Source organism: Hemitrygon akajei, chromosome 22, assembly GCF_048418815.1.
Source record: "Hemitrygon akajei chromosome 22, sHemAka1.3, whole genome shotgun sequence".
Classification (NCBI taxonomy): Eukaryota; Metazoa; Chordata; class Chondrichthyes; order Myliobatiformes; family Dasyatidae; genus Hemitrygon; species Hemitrygon akajei.
In genome coordinates, this window is record NC_133145.1 from 56,477,735 (window position 1) to 56,494,019 (window position 16,285).

General features: G+C 47.4%; 1 protein-coding gene across 7 annotated transcripts in view; it reads right to left on the reverse strand.

Moving 5' to 3' along the window:
- The window catches only part of aatkb (apoptosis-associated tyrosine kinase b), a 321,493-nt gene that overhangs the window by 34,636 nt on the left and 270,572 nt on the right, over nucleotides 1–16,285 (reverse strand). For all 7 annotated transcript variants that reach the window (XM_073026295.1, XM_073026299.1, XM_073026298.1 and 4 more), the window contains 3 exons: nucleotides 15,506–15,593; nucleotides 7,597–7,730; nucleotides 2,957–3,041 (listed from right to left, as the gene is read on the reverse strand). In XM_073026295.1, the coding sequence (XP_072882396.1) occupies nucleotides 2,957–3,041; nucleotides 7,597–7,730; nucleotides 15,506–15,593 (307 nt within the window). The remainder of the gene's footprint in view (nucleotides 1–2,956; nucleotides 3,042–7,596; nucleotides 7,731–15,505; nucleotides 15,594–16,285) is intronic.

Sequence of the window (16,285 nt, forward strand, 5' to 3'; positions counted from 1 at the left end):
GTGTTCTTCTATTCTGAGACTATGCCTTTGGGTTCTAGACTCTCCAACTAATGGAAACATCCTCTCCACATTCATCTGAATTCCAGCAAGTACAGGTCCAGAGCCAGCAAACACTCCTCATACCCTTAAACTTTTCATTCCCAGGATCATTGTCGTAAACATCCTCTGGATCCTCTCCAATGCCAACATATTTTTTCTTAGATACAGGGCTTAAAACTGCTCACAATACTCCAAGTGTGGTCTAACCAATGCCTTATAAAGTCTCAGTGTTATGTCCTTGCTTTTATATTCTAGTCCTCTTGAAATAAAAGGTAACATCGCATTTGGAGAAACTGCTTATGGGCCATGGTGGGAATTGAGCCCGGGTCACTGGTACTGTAAAACGTTGTGCTAACCACTACGTTACCACGCTATCCCAAAGAAGGAAAGATTAGCTTTACTTGTTACATGTACATTGAAACATACAATGAAATGTATCATTTTGAGTCAGATCAGTAAGGACTGGGCTGGGAAGTGTCGTCATGCTTCCATATTTCCGACACAGTGTTCACTAACCTGTACATCTTAGGACTGTGGGAGGGAACTGGGGCACCTGGAGGAAATCTACACAGTCACGGGGAGAATGAACAAACTCCTTACGGTCAATGGCACAAACCGAACCGCAATCAGAGTTCACAGGCACTGCGAAGAGGTGTGCAAACCGCTATGTGGCCGCGCTGCCAAATGTTACTAAAGTGTCCACAAGATGTCCGCCTGCCTTGAGGCAGATACTAACCTGCAAGACTTGAACTGCATTCACCTTGGACAATGAACGACTTTCTCATGTGCTCTTGCGTCCTCTATAAGGATACCCAGAACTGGTCTTTCAGTGACCCACCGACAACAGCAGAGAAAAAAAGAACCGTCTGGCATCACAAAGCGTGATTACATCCACAGAAAACTGATTCCAACCATGGAATCTTTAACAGTCGTTCCAAGTTCTGGCCCCACCACAGCATCACAAGTCTTCAACGTACAACAATGTGGGAAATTGAATGTTCAAAGTTCAAAAAGTTTCAAGTGAATTTATTATTGAACTACGTATATCTCACACTGAGATTCGTTTCTTGTAGAAATTCACAGTAGAATTAAGTACGATAGAACTAATAAAAAAAACATACAAAGACTGACAAACGACCAATGTACAAAAGAAGACAAACTCTGCAGACTAAAAAAAGTTAATAAATAATACTGAGAACATGAGTTGTGGAGTTAGTTAGTCTGTAGGTTAGGGAATCAGTTCAGAGCTGTGCTGAGTGGCGGTTCAGGAGCCTGATGGTTGAAGGGTAATAATTGTTCTTGAGCCTGGTGCTGTGGGACCTAAGGCTCCTGTACCTTCTTCCCAATGGCAGCAGCATGAAGAAGAGCGTGGCCTGGATGATGGGGGTCCTTCATCTTAGATGCTGCAGTGTTCCTTGCAGTTGTGCTCAATGGTGGGGGAGGGCTTTCCCTGTGATGAACTGGACTCTGCAAACACTGATCGCTAGTTGAAGGAAGTACGTACGACTGATGCTGAGGAGGCAAGATCAAGGGTTCAGCTGAACACGGGAAAGTTGATGTTCAGCGACAAAAATTGTCGGATCCAATCCAGAGAAAGCTCTGGAATGAAGAAATGGAGGAAGAGATGGTAAAGAGAAAGGCAGGCGAACCAATCAGATTGTAAGAGCACAGAGTAAATTTACAAGGATGTTGCCTGGACCTGAGTTATAGGGAAAGGCTGAGTAGGTTAGGACTTTATTTCCTGGAGTGCAGGAAAATGACGGAGAATTCAATAGAGTGTACTGTATACAAATTATTGGGGTAAATCCAAGCAGGCTTTTTTTCACTGAGAGTGAGTGAGACTAGAACTCGAGGTCATGGGTTAAGGATGACAGGTGAAGTGTCTAAGGAGTACCTGAGGGGAAACTTCTTCACTCAGAGGGCAGTGAGAGTGTAGAACCAGCTGCCAGCAAAAGTGGTGGAATGTGGCTCGATTTCAACATTTAAGAGGAATTTGGATAAATACTTGGATGGTGCTGGTGGTTGGGGGGTTTGTGGAGGGCTGTGGTTCAGATTTAGGTTGATGGGACCAGGCAGATTAATAGTTTTGCACAGATTAGATGGGCTGAAGGGCCAGTTTCTGGGCTGCAGTGTTCTCTTGACTCTATAACTTTGAGACTGTTGTGTATTTGATACTTCAGTAATATTTGAGTAATACTGTAAATACAATGTTTGAGTAAGGATTCTTTATTTGTTTAAATAATTTATGACGGGTTAGACGTAAAAATACATGAATTGTATATGTCACGATGCTACCCCACGATATGTGCTTAAAGTAAAAACAAAGTCAGACTCACATTCCTGGCTCCCTTGTATTATTTTTAATTAGTTTTTATGTTTCGGAGCAACAAAATGTAACGGGATCTCTCTGTGTGTCCGTGAGCGCCAGTTACTCGAGGAGTGGGTGGGCGTAACGTTTACCAAAGACTAAGTAAAAATAAGTAAATTTTATTATCGAAGCAAATGTATACAACCCTGAGATTCATTTTCCAGCAGGAATAGTCGGCAAGCTTGTAGAATAGTGACTATAGCAGGATCAGTAAAAGATCAGAGTGCAGAAGGCAACAAACTGTGCAAATGTAAATATAAATAAATAGCAATAAATAATGTGAACATGAGATAAAGAGTCCTTAATGTGAGATCATTGGTTGTGGGAACATCTCAATGATGGGGCAAGTGAGTGTAGATACCCCCACTGGTTCAACAGCCTGATGGTTGAGGTGTAGTAACTGCTCTTGAACCTGGTGGTGAGAGTCCTGAGGCTCATGTACCTTCTACCTGATGGCAGCAGTGAGTAAAGGGCATGTTGACTTTACCTCCACTTTGATCTCACAGGTCCAACTTGGTCCCTCTTCACTACTACTTCTCGTCTATTTACCTTGTACTTGTTGTGAGACAGGCCATAGTCTCCGATTTTCACGGTCAGGTCCGTCGACAGCAAGCAGTTACGCAGCGCCAGGTCACTGTAGGGAGGAGAGGCACAGGTATTACTGGACTGCATTTGGAAACGACTTCCATTGGCTTGAGCGTAGTTGTCTTGCCGTGCCTTCACCTAAGTAGTCATCAAGCAAACAAGCAATACGAAACAGACAAGCAGGAGAGAAAGCCATGTATATCTGTATATCTTTCATAACCTTTTCAGCACAGCCCAAAGCTGATCGAGTGCCTCAAGTGTCCAGTTGAATAGAGCTGCAGATTTGTGACAGTGAAGGAGGCCATTTAGCCCATCACACTCTGCTGGATCGCTGTAGAGCTGCCCTTCATCTGTAGCCTTATAAATTATTTTCCTTGGTCCTATCTAATTTCTCTGGAAACCCCCCTGTTTCCACTGTCCCTGACAGGTAGGGAGCACCAGAGTATCACCACTCCCTGTGTGTGAAAAGCTCCCTCAACGTCTCCCTTTTGCCCAGCGTTTTCAGCCTCTGCCTTCTCTGGTCTTTGATCCATCAGCTGATGGGACAGCATCTCTCAACTTAGCCTGTCAAGACCTAACCCAGCTCTGTCAAATCTTCTGTCAACCTCCCGTGAATCTCGTCCGGACTCTCCAGTGCCAGCAGGGCCTTTCCTAGATAGGGGGCCCAAAGGTGCCCACGTGATCCCGTTGGCTAACCCTGACTCACGGTCTACGCTCTCCTGCTTCAACAGCACTCTCTCTGACCCCATTCACCTCTCCCATGGTCTGCACATTCCAATACATATATTTCAGTGGCCATATTTCATTAGAGTCTGAGGATGTCACTGAAGACCCCAGCAAGCGTTAATGGATGTACCATGGAGATCCTTCTAACTACTTGCATCACTGTCTGACACGGAGGGGCCAAAGCACAGGGTCAAAAAAAGCTGCAGAGGGTTGTCAACTGCGCCAGTTCAATCACAGGCACCATCAAAGGCATCTTCACAAGGCGATGCCTCCAAAAGCCATCATTAAGGAACCCACCACCATCCAGGACATGCCCTCTTCTCATTACTACCATCGAGGAGGAGCTACAGGGGCCTGTAGTCACACACTCAATGTTTCAGGTACAGCTTCTTCCCTGCCATCCAATTTTTGAATGGACAATAAATCCATGTACACTAGCTCTTGTTCCCTATTGGCACTACTTAATTAATTTTCTTTGTATGACTTTCTTATGATATATAGTATATTTTATGTACGGCAGTGTAGTGCTGCAAAGCAACACATTTCATGACATACACCCCATTAGGAAAAATGAAATGAGGGAGAGGGAGAGAGGGGGAGGGAGAGAGGGAAAGGGGAGGGGGGGAGAGAGAGAATGCCCGGCATCTCGCTGTCTGGTGGGAGAGGCGAGTGGTCAGCCACTACAACAAAATCACTGATGCTGGAGCTGTTAGCTTCACTCCGTCAGCATCAGGATATTGTTGCAGGGAGCGACCAGGATGTCAGCAGAGGCTTCGTCATCGGCAAGGACTGGGGAGAGCGATGTGGAGCGGGGGATGGGAAGGGAACTAGCGAGGATCAGGCGATAGGGGGAGGTGCAGAAGGTGGGGGGGGGGTATGGGTGGGGTGTGGGAGTTTAGAGTGTTGGAGAGGGGAGGGAAGGAGGGATGGGGTGTGAGTCGGAGAAGAGGGAGGACAGGGTGTGAGAGACCGTTTGGAGGTGGACAGGGGAGGGAAGCACCAGCAACCCAGATTCAATTCCCATCGCTGTCTAGAAGGAGTTTGCATGTTCTCCTCGTGACTACCTGAGTTTCCTCCGGGTGTTCCAGTTTCCTCCCACTGTCCAAAGATGCACCAGCTGGTAGGTTAATTGTCACATGGAAGTAATTGCCTGGCAGCATGGGCTTGTTCAGCCTGCTATCATACTCTAGCTCTAAATAAGCACTGATCTGAGATGAGGTGTGGTGCAAACTGGAGAATGGCAATGTAGGGAAGGCAGACGAGGTGTGGTGGGGATATTGGAGCAAAGGAAGGGGTTAAGTTGGAAAGGACAGAGAGGGTCAGTGGAAGAATGTAGGATAGGAGGAGGGGCGGGTACAGTGAGTTGGGGGCAGGAGAGGCAGGGAAGATCATGTGGGGAGCAACGAATTGGGGTGGTTTGGGAGGTGGGGAGAATGGGGTTGGAGGGAGAGGGAGGGAGAAGTCAAAGGAATGTTCTCAAGAAGATAATGGCTTCCGAGGTGAGCAGTTATCTCGTCCTGTTATTCTGCTGCCAGAAAAATAAATCCAAATAACCATGTCATGGGAAACAAGAGCAATTATTTCCAAGATGAAGCAGGAAAATAAACCGTTTGTCAAACTTTAAATAACTCACGCAGCAGAACCCAGTAAATGGTCATTTCTCCTGACCTAATCAAGAAACTCAACGGTAAAGTTGGTGTACCAGTTGCTGCCCAGGGTCATTATTGCACCCAACATACCCTCTAATGTTTCAAGATGCATTTTAAGCTGATTTAAGTCGCTGCTCCTATGTCTTAATGTCCAAAGGTCTAAAGTCCTCTCCCTCTGTAAGGATAAGAGCTTCATCGTGTTGATATTCGCAACGAGGCCAAGCTAACCAGGTTACTTGTCAGCAGGAGTTTGTTGCCTCTTGGGTTGTGAGAAGCACCTGTAGAGGTAGGGGTGAGTTCTTCCTGGGGCTGGTTGCTGTGAGAATGGGGTGGGTAGTGATCCGTGGGCGAAGGTTCTTCACTGAGAACCTAGGGCACCATGAGGTACTTTCCTGCAGTCATCACCTACGTCTCCGAGGCACCGAGGACTGCAGGTGCCATTGCTGGAGCCTGGGGCATGACTGTTGCTGAGTCTAAGGAGATTCGAGATCTCACCAAATTTCTACAGATGTACGGTGGACAGCCTTGGGGTTGTATCACCTCCCATGCACAGGATTGAAAGAGGCTACAGAGGGTTATAACTCAGTGAGCTTCATCATAGACACAACCCTCTCTACCACCAAGGACATCTTCAGAAGGTGGTGCCCAAGAAAGCGACAATCATCATCAAGGACCCCCACTGTCCATAAAATGCCCTCTTCTCATTGCTACCACCAGGAAGGAGGTACAGGAGCCTGTAAGCCCACACTCAATGTTTCAGGAACAGCTTCTTCCCCTCCACCATCAACTTTCTGAACGGTCCATGAACCCATGAACTCTACCTCATTATTTCTCTCGGACTATTTATTAATTGTATTTTTTATTGTAACTTAGTCTTTTTAATGGTTTGCTTTGCTCTGCTGCCACATAACAAACTTAGACCATAAGACCTAGGCGCAGAATTGGGCTATTTGGCCCATCAAGTCTACTCCCCAGTTCCATCATGGCTGATTTATTATCCCTTTCAAATCCATTCTCCTGCTTTCTTTGATGCCCTGACTAATCAAGAACCAATTAACCTCTGCTTTAAATAAACCCAATGACTTCGCCTCCACAGCCATCTGTAGCAATGAATTCACAGATTCACCGCCCCCGGCTAAAGAAATTCCTCCTCATCTCTGTTCTAAATGGAATTTGCTCTACTCTCAACACGATCTGCCCCTCCACCTATTTTCGTACCATCTGTAAACTTGGCTACAAAGCCATCAATTCTGTTACTGAAATCATTGACATATCATACGAAAGGAAGTGGTCCCAAAAACAAACCCTGTTTAACACCACTAGTCGGTGGCAGCCAACCAAAACAGCCCCCTTTATTCCCACTCTTTGCCTCTTGTCAGTCAATCTTCTATCATATTCATGATAGACAGTTCCCTGTAATACCATGAATGCTTGTCTTGTAAAGCAGCCTCATGTGCAGCACCTTGTCAAAGGCCTTCTGAAAATCCAAGTAAACAATATCCACTGACTCTCCTTTGTCTATCCTGCATGTTATTTCCTCAAACAAAAAAATTACATGACATCTGATTTTGTTTCTGATTCACACCAAGCATTGGAGAAACTTAGCGGCCGGGTAGCATCTGTGGAGAGTAATGGGCAGTTGGCATTTTGGGTTGAGATCTTCTATCTGTCCAGTTGAAGGTACTTGATCTAAAATGCGGACTCATCATTTCTCTCCACGGATGCTGATGATCAATATCCTGGCTCCCTGCCCCAGGACAACACTCTGTTGACGCAGCTTTGATACAAACTGTGATAAATAGCAGATTCATTCCCTTTAGTATTCAAGATAAAATACAAACAAGGCCACACTGGCTTCTGTACAATTCCCCTGAAAAAGCTGAGTAAGTGGCATATAGGGCATGGATCAGAATGTAAGCACTACGAGAGTCAAAAACCTGACCTGCCTTAAAAATTGAACATTTAATTGTGTTACTGAGAGTCTATGGAGGGCAGTCCTCTCCCTCCATGTGTTTACAGTTATGGAGCACAGTCCTCTCCCTACCTGTGGATATAATTATGGAGGACAGTCCTCTCCCTACCTGTGGATATAATTATGGAGGGCAGTCCTCTCCCTACCTGTGGATATAATTATGGAGGGCAGTCCTCTCCCTACCTGTGGATATAATTATGGAGGACAGTCCTCTCCCTACCTGTGTTTACAGTTATGGAGGGCAGTCCTCTCCCTACCTGTGGATATAGTTGTGCTTGTGTAGGTGCTGGAGTCCTGAAGTAAGCTCGCACGCCATTCTCTGCAGGGTCGAGGGGTCGGGGGCCAATTCATCCGCAGTGTTGTGGGTTCGCAGGTAACCCTTCAAGTCACCCTTTAACACAGTGTAGACAAGGGTTAACAATGAAAGGTACAGATTTAGGCATCCTACTAACCCCTTAGAAGCCAGAAATACCTCGGGCCAGCACAGATCTTCACGATTAATAACATCAATGTTTCCACTAACATTTTTTACAGCTGCGCCAACCAACTGAGCAGGCAATTTTTACGCGGCCCGAGAACTGCACGCAATTAGAAATTTTTTTTTGTAATATGCATACTATGAATACTTAGAATGAAAACTGAAAAATCTTTTGATCTTATTCAGTAATTGAGGGCTATAATGAAATAAAGTAAAACAAAGAAAACCCTTCACACTTCATAAATTTCTTCCCATCTGTCTTTATTTCAGTTGCGCGGCAATGAAGGCTATGTGCGCGGGGGCACTTCGGTTACTGTGTGGCAGTGCAGCTTAGAGGGAACAGTCAGCACCATCAGCAGTCATAGAGTTCTACAGGATGGAAACAGGACTGCTAAACACAATCACTCAAACACTCAATTGTACTGATCTATTTTATTTTTCAATCAGCTCCGCCACACCCAACCCGGGTTTCAACTATTCACAGTGTGCAGCTGACAATTCTACGAGCAATGGTCCGGGAATGGGGGCATGGGGACAGTTGTCTTGGGATTCTCCGCAGGGCTCTCTTTAGTTTGATTGCTCCTGCGCGTGCTGGTCCGAGGAGCAGATTAAAGAGGAGCCCTCATGGGGAGGTAAAGGAGGGGACTGAGAACACCCATCTCCCTGGGAAGGGGCAAGACTGCGAACGTTCTGGAACTGGGGACTTCCCTCAATGGGCATCTCCCTCCACTTTCACCCAACCAACCCCACTCTGACTCCCTCCACTTTTACCCACCCTACCCCACTCCGACTCCCTCCACTTTCGCCCACCCTACCCCACTCCGACTCCCTCCACTTTCGCCCACCCAACCCCACTCCGACTCCCTCCACTTTCGCCCACCCAACTCCACTCCGACTCCCACCACTTTCGCCCACCCTACCCCACTCCGACTCCCTCCACTTTCGCCCACCCTACCCCACTCCGACTCCCTCCACTTTCGCCCACCCAACCCCACTCCGACTCCCACCACTTTCACCCACCCTACCCCACTCCGACTCCCTCCACTTTTCACCCACCCAACCCCACTCCGACTCCCTCCACTTTCACCCACCCTACCCCACTCCGACTCCCTCCACTTTTCACCCACCCAACCCCACTCCGACTCCCTCCACTTCCACCCACCCAGCCCCACTCTCAGCTCAGAATCATGATTCAAGATTGCTTGAAGGATTTGTTGCCAGAGTTGTTTTATCTGCTTAAGAAAAGCTGCAGCACCTCCATCACGAACAATCCAAAAGCAACCACCCTACGCTGACATAATTACGTCAGACACCATATCTTAAAGTGAACACCACAACTCAATAACAGTGTTTGTGAATTGTGTAGAACAGTTTCAGTTATGAACAATATGTGTCATCTGTCACCCTTTACACTACCCTGCACAGTCCCTCCCCACCCCAGAGTTCACCAGAACTGGATTTGTGAGTCTGTCTGGAGCTTGTATGAACTACCCAGCTGGGGCCCTCTTGGTTGGAATAACAGCCTCTGGCTCTTCCAGGGGTGTGCTGACATGCCCATGCTCATATCGTGACGCTGGGATTATGTTAGTGGAACCTTTCAGGTCCTGAATGGCCAGTTTAAGGTGATCTACACAAATACATTCAGGTTTACCCTTCCTAGCTTACAATAAAAGTCCTTCTGCCCCATTCCAAAATGTTGAACGAGCTATCCTGAGGGGCTTAAGTGGGTGTTGAAGTGCATCATGGGGGTGGGGGTGGGCAAAAATAAACGAGATAGAACGTAGGTCAACTGGAACCCAAGATGGGAGGTAGGAATAGGTGTAAAAGAATTGATTTTACTGAGGAGGGCAGAATGCTGCTGTGATACTGACCAGGTGTTTGTAGCGTCAGGAATAAAATCACCCAGCACCCGTAATGGCTGCCAGTACACCAACTCAATCTCAGGTGACTGCCTGTCCTCTTTCGGATCGTTCTGAGCCCCAGCAGGAGTCACGGGAAATAATCATTCGTCCGTCATGAAGGCCCTCAGGGCAGCCATTAAGGAATGGTGAAACCGCTCACACAGGCTGTTGGATTACGGGCGATACGCCGTGGTGCGGTGCAATCTAACGCCAAGTTTCTGGGCCATTGCTGCCCAGAAGTCTGATCTGAATTGGGGTCTGCGGTTGGAAGAAGTATCAGGTGAATCACCCAGGTGTTGAGGAATGACCAAGTCGTGATATCTGCCATCGTCAACATTAGAGGGACAACTTCTGGCCACCTGGTGGAACGGTTCACCATGATACAGAGATGCATGAAGGGGGGCAGAAGACCAACTAGGTTCACATTGGCTTGGTCAAACCACGGCTCAGGGATCTCTAAAGGTGCATGGTGGTGCCTGAACCTGACGGTGAATTTTCACCCGCTGACACACACCAGTCTCAAATGGTCCTTCCCAAGGCCGTGCCACACAAACTTTAAAGCAACCAGTTTCTGTGAAGCCTTCTGGCCTGGGTGCGAGAGACTGTGAATGGAGTGAAAAACAGTTTGCGGGGTGAGGGGGACTGGTTGAGACATCGCACTGGAACGGTACCCCTGTGACCCTGAACTTATTGTCAGTCAACTGAAGGCTTGTGACTGGTGTCCTGCAAGCCTGGAGCTCTGGGTTGGTAGCTTGGTTGGCTGCCGTGTCACCATAGTCAACCCAGATGTGAATGGCATCAATGGCGGGCCGTGAGGGGCACAGCATTGGTTTCCCCTTCGATGTGCTGTACGTCAGTCATGAATTCTAAAATGTAGGCCAGGTCTCATTGCTGCTGAGCCGATCAAGGATTTGATGCTTTGGTCATTGCGCGCACAAGCGGTTTTCTGTCCAATGACCGCTGTGAAATGCTGACCCTCCAGTAGAAAACAAAAATGGTGGACAGCCGGATGTGGAGATCAAGAAGCTCTTGGTCAAATGTGCTGTACTTCCTCTCATTGGGGGAGGGGGGAAGAGGGGGGTCGGAGTTGCTGGCTGAAGAGGTGACTCGACCTGCATACAATGACAAGTACTTCCATCTTAGCAAACTCAGCTTTTGCGCTGGCCAGCCAGTTTACGCACACGGGCATAGACCAGCTGGCCTGTTGTGGAAACATGATGCTCGACCCCACGCTTTGTGACTGTCGTGGAAAGTGTGGGCTTGGAGAGGTTTGGGAATTCGCCCAGCATGCGCTGGACAAGACATCATGGGGAACTTACTGGGGGGACAGGGTGATAACCAAAGTCCTTTGCATCCACAAGCCGGCACTTCTCAAGATCCACCAACAGTCCTTTGACGCACAGGAAATCTGTGCCGGGCAGAGGTCTAGCAACTTTAGCCAAAACAAGATCCCGTGTATAGCATTGTCCACTGAAGCAGAGCATCATGCGTTGTGTCCCATGAGTCTGGATCCTGGCACTGTCAGCAGCCTCCAGCGAGGGTCCATCGCTCTCTGCCTTACGGTCGATGCTGGCAACATCCGTGTCACACAGGAAGCATTGCCCACAGGGTTCACAGAGTTCTGATGCCCCAATGCGTGGTCACTATCACACTTTCTGAGGTTCATGCCAAAGCTTGCGTGGAAGAAACATACTCCTGGTGGTGTCTGGTTCGGAGCTGAGAGCAGGAGTCTGCCGACAGGGAAAGGAGGAGGAACGAAGCACCCCTGCCTGGATGAGTGTAGACTATCGGCACTTTTAACAAGCTCCCTATAGTCCTTCATGGATGTATTCGTGAGGGCTATGCAAACTTGATCTGGCATTTGTTGTGTAAAGAATTCTTTAAAAATAAAACAAGCATGGCGATTGCCCAGGAGAACTAGCACATGGTCCATTAGTTCCGAAGGCCTAGAGTCACCCACGCCGGGCAAGGAGAGCAACTGTTTGGCACGCTCGGTGTCTGATAATCCAAAATCCAAAAGTCTGTAATAGATGAGTTTTCAGAATGACATATTTATCAAGTGCGGGGGGGGGGGGGGGGGGTTCTTCTAGCAGACTCACCACTTTGGCTCACCAATTTGGCATTGTCCGTGGCGATTTCTCGCAGCGTGAACTGGACTTCTGCCTGCACAAACCGCGGGGTGGCATGCTGTTCCCTAGACTCCAGCAGCTTCAAAACGGCGTGCCATTGAGTAACTCTCGAATCATCAGGGTCACCAATATAGGATCTTGTGAATAAAACCTGCGAGAGTTGTTTTATGTGCTTAAAAAATGCCACAGCCCTTTGCTTCCATTCTGAGCAAAACAAAAGCAGTCGCCTTTCAATGACGTCAGCCGCTGTCTTTTAAAGTGAAGAGAACAACTTAATGATGGTGTTTGTAAATTATGTAGAACAGTTTCTATAATGAACAATTTATGTCACCTGTCAAACATTGCATTACCCTACAGTTTATTGTCAGTCCTCAGTATACGAGCGTACAGGAGATTGCAAAGATTGTTACTCTGCATCTGATGCAGCATAGGTAAGCACAAAAATATAAAGAATGCAACAAAAAAAAACAAAGAATTGAATCAGAATTTTTCACTCTGCAGATACACTCAACACTCCATACACAATAGTGTCTCTCATGTGCACATAGACACACACATACACACACACCAACCAAAATGAACCTGCTCAGATAGATTAACAGAGCTGTAGTGAGGGAAAGCGGGATTCCTGACACAAGAGCAGCAGCAATAGAGATTTCAGTAAATCTTTACGTCCAATATAATTAACAGTTAAATTCAATGAAATTCAATGATTATATGCTATGATAAAAACTCTCACTGACATCAATTAGAGTTTGCTGAGTGTCTTGTTAGAGCGTTTGGAATTTTCAGGTATTTACTGACAGCCTGAAGGCTCCATTCAAAGGGAAATATTTCTGATCAGATGTCAGGGGCTGTAATGCTAGGTCACAACCACCAGGAGGCGGAGCATATCCAATTGCAGCAAGAGGCCAAACAACAAAAGCTGCAGATTCTGGAAATCTTTCTGTAAGGTTTAGTGAATCTTTGCCATTCCCAAAAGATTAACTTGCAGGTTGAGTCAGTAGTGAGGAAGGCAAATGCAAAGTTAACATTCATTTTGAGAGGAATAGAATAGAAAAGCAAGGATGTAATGCTGAGGCTTTATAAGACATTGGTCAGGTCACATTTGGAGTATCATGAGCAGCTTTGGCCCCTTATCTAAGAAAGGATGTGCTAACATTGGAGAGGGTCCAGAGGAGGCTCACAAGAATGCTCTCAGGAATGAAAGGGTTAATGTACAAGGAACATTTGATGGCTCGGGGCCTGTACGCTGTAGTTTAGAAGGATGAAGGGGAGTTTCTTAGAAATCGACCGAATATTGAAAGGCCGAGATAGAGTGGATGAGGGGAGGATGTTTGCAGTAGTGGACAAGTCCAGGACTGGAGGGCACAGCCTCAGAATACACAGACGTCCCTTTAGAACAGAGGTGAGGAGGAACTTCTTTAGCCAGAGGGAGGTGACTTCATAGCCACAGACGACAGTGGAGGCCAAATCATTGGGTGTATTTAAAGAAGAGACCTGATAGGTTCTTATTTAATAAGGGCATCAAAGATTATGGGAGAAGGCAGGAGAATTAGGTTGAAAGGGAAAATAAATCAGCAACGATCAAATGGCAGAGCAGGCTTGATAGGCCAAATGGCCTAATTCTGCTCCTTTGTCATATGGTCTTACGCTTTCTCTCAAAGTTTCACCCCTGTGGTTTCTATATTTGCTTGGATCTCCCACAGTACTGAATGATGTTCTTGGCCTCTCATAAGCTTCCCTTTAAAAGGCACATCCCCATGCATATGGTCTATATTGCTCCATTCCTAGTCTGTTACTGTGCCTCTTAACCATTGTGTTGCCATATCTGCTTCCACCACCTCACTAGGCAGCATGTAGTACTCCCAAAGCAAAAAAAAATTAAGACCGCTTTCAATGGTTTGCTTGTCTACCTTCTTTGAGGTCTACAATATACTCCATGCTTCAGTTCAACCCACATTCGATGATCCTTCTAAGATCATAACAGCGGTGACTGTTCTCACCACTGCCCTCACCTGTCCTTGCATATCTCCCTCATTCCTTGTCCCTTTTCTGTCTGGCTGTAGAGGTGAGACAGAGGGACCTTGAGGGATAGGTACTTTGTTCCTCAAAGTGGTGGCACAGGGAGACAAGTCGAGGAAGAACAAGCATTGCACGCTTGCCTTCACAGAGTGCAGGAGGTGGAGTTGGGACGTCGTGTGCGAGATGTTGGTGAGATCACGTTCAGGTCTGGTGGCCTAGCTATTGAAAGGAAGAGTGGCACAGCAGGATCAGTTTACTGCCCCGGTGATCAGGGTTTAGTTCCTGCTGCTCTCTGTAAGGAGCTGGTACGTTCACCCCGTGACGGCAAAGCTTTCCTCTGGGTGCCCTGGTTTCCTCCCACAGTCCAAAAAGATGTAACAGGTTGGGCTTAGTGAGTTGTGGGCGTGCCGGAAGTGTGGTGACACTTACAAGCTGCCGCCGGCACATCCTCAGACTGTGTTGGTCACGGACACACACGATACATTACACTGTACATTTTCATCTGCACTTGACGAGTAAAGCTCAGCTGTAATCTTCCTGCTGGCAGGGATGATTGAAAAGTGTGTTGCCAGGACTGTTATAAAGGGAGACTAGATAAGCTGGGTTTGTTTTCGTAGGAGGTTGAGGAGTATACGAAATCACGAGGGACATAGGTGCTGTGGATAGGGTGGGGAAGTCTAAAACTAAAGTGTGCAGGTCTAAAGTGGGAGGGAGGACGGTGCAGGTTTTTCACACAACGGTTGGTGGGTATATGGAACGAGCTGCCTGTGGAAGTGGCTACAAATACAAAGCTTAAAAGGCATTTGGCAGATGTGTGCATTGGTGGACGTGTGGACGGAGATCTCTGTAGTCGAACAGCCGCACTCTCTCTCTCCTTCTCTCGATAGTGGGGAGAGTTTGCTGCCGATTCTTGAGACGGAGAATCTCGCAATAAAAAGCGAAGTGGCAGAGGGTAATATCCTGACAGTGACTGTCAGTCTCCCCCTTTGCAGTGAAAATGGGCGATATCTCTCTGTGCCTTGTTAGCGAGAGAGAGCAAGAGCTGTGGCATGTCGAACGGTCGGGTAAGCAATCGTTTTACTGACTGCAGATCTTGGTCTCTGGTGCTTTGCTGTTGCTTGGTGGGTGTGGGGTGCTGACGCTTTTTGCTGAAATGAATGGGGGGAAGAGGTTGAGGCGTTAATGATTGCTGCTGCTTGTGTGGGGGAGGGGGGTCTTTGGGGTTCAATCGTTCATTCTTTTGGGGTTCTGTTTCTCATGGATTTCAGGTTGTATACTGTATACACTCTCCGACAACAAACGGAGCCATTTGAACCATTTGGAGGAATTCAGAGGGATGTGGGGAAACTCAGGCAAATGGCTCCAGCTCAGGTAGGCATGCTGGTCGGCATTGATGAGTTGGACCAGAGGGTTTAGTTCCATTCTGTGTAACTCTATGACTTTAAAAGCAGGATTTTGACTCCCTTGAGCAATGCCAAGGGTGAGCTGGTGCACTCTAGATGTAAAGACAGAGAGATTACTATCAGCGTCTGTCATTGGCACAAAGGGAGGGACCATTACCAGCTCACAGGTTCTCAAGTTACAAGATCCCATGGAATGATGTATCCCCGTGGATAACAGACCCACATCTCACCAGCTGACAGAACTCCATGACCAGCAAGTACGGCGTCACCTCCGTGAACTGAGCCAGGCACTGGAGCAGATTGGGATGCTGCAGGCTCCTGTGAGAAAAGTACAGTATTTAAGGTGCTAAGGTGTAAAACTACTTACCATTTAAAGTCCTGAATGCATTTCCAGCTACCGCACTCCCTCTGGATAGGTACAAGAGATGCTGCAGAAGCCGGAAATCCTGAGCAACACACACAGAAGGCTGGAGGACGTCTGGAATCCAACACCCCACTCAGTCACCTTCCCCAAACCTCCCAGTGCTCCTCCATCCTTTCTCCCAGTTCCAGCCCTTCCTCCTCACCATGCCTGGGAGGTCCTGGGATATTCTGAGTAGCCTCGGTGGTGCTGGAGTTCCCATTCCACCGTCAGTCTGTCTGAGCCTTCGAGCAAGGCCCGTAAGCTCTTCCCAATGAGACTGAAAACAGTGGAAGCACTTGACCAGGGGTTCCCAACCTTTTAGACCAGGGATTCCTGACATTTTAGACCGGGGTCCCTGACATTTTAGACCAGGGATTCCTGACATTTTAGACCAGGGGTCCCCGACATTTTAGACCAGGGGTCCTGACCTTTTAGACCAGGGGTCCCCGACCTTTTAGACCAGGGTCCATGCTTTTTATGCCATGGACCAATACCATTAAGCAAGGGGTCTGAGGACCCCAGGTTGAGAACCCTTCACTAGACCAGGTTTTTCACTGTATCTCAGTGCACGTGACAATAATAAACGAAAGCCAATACTAATTCCACC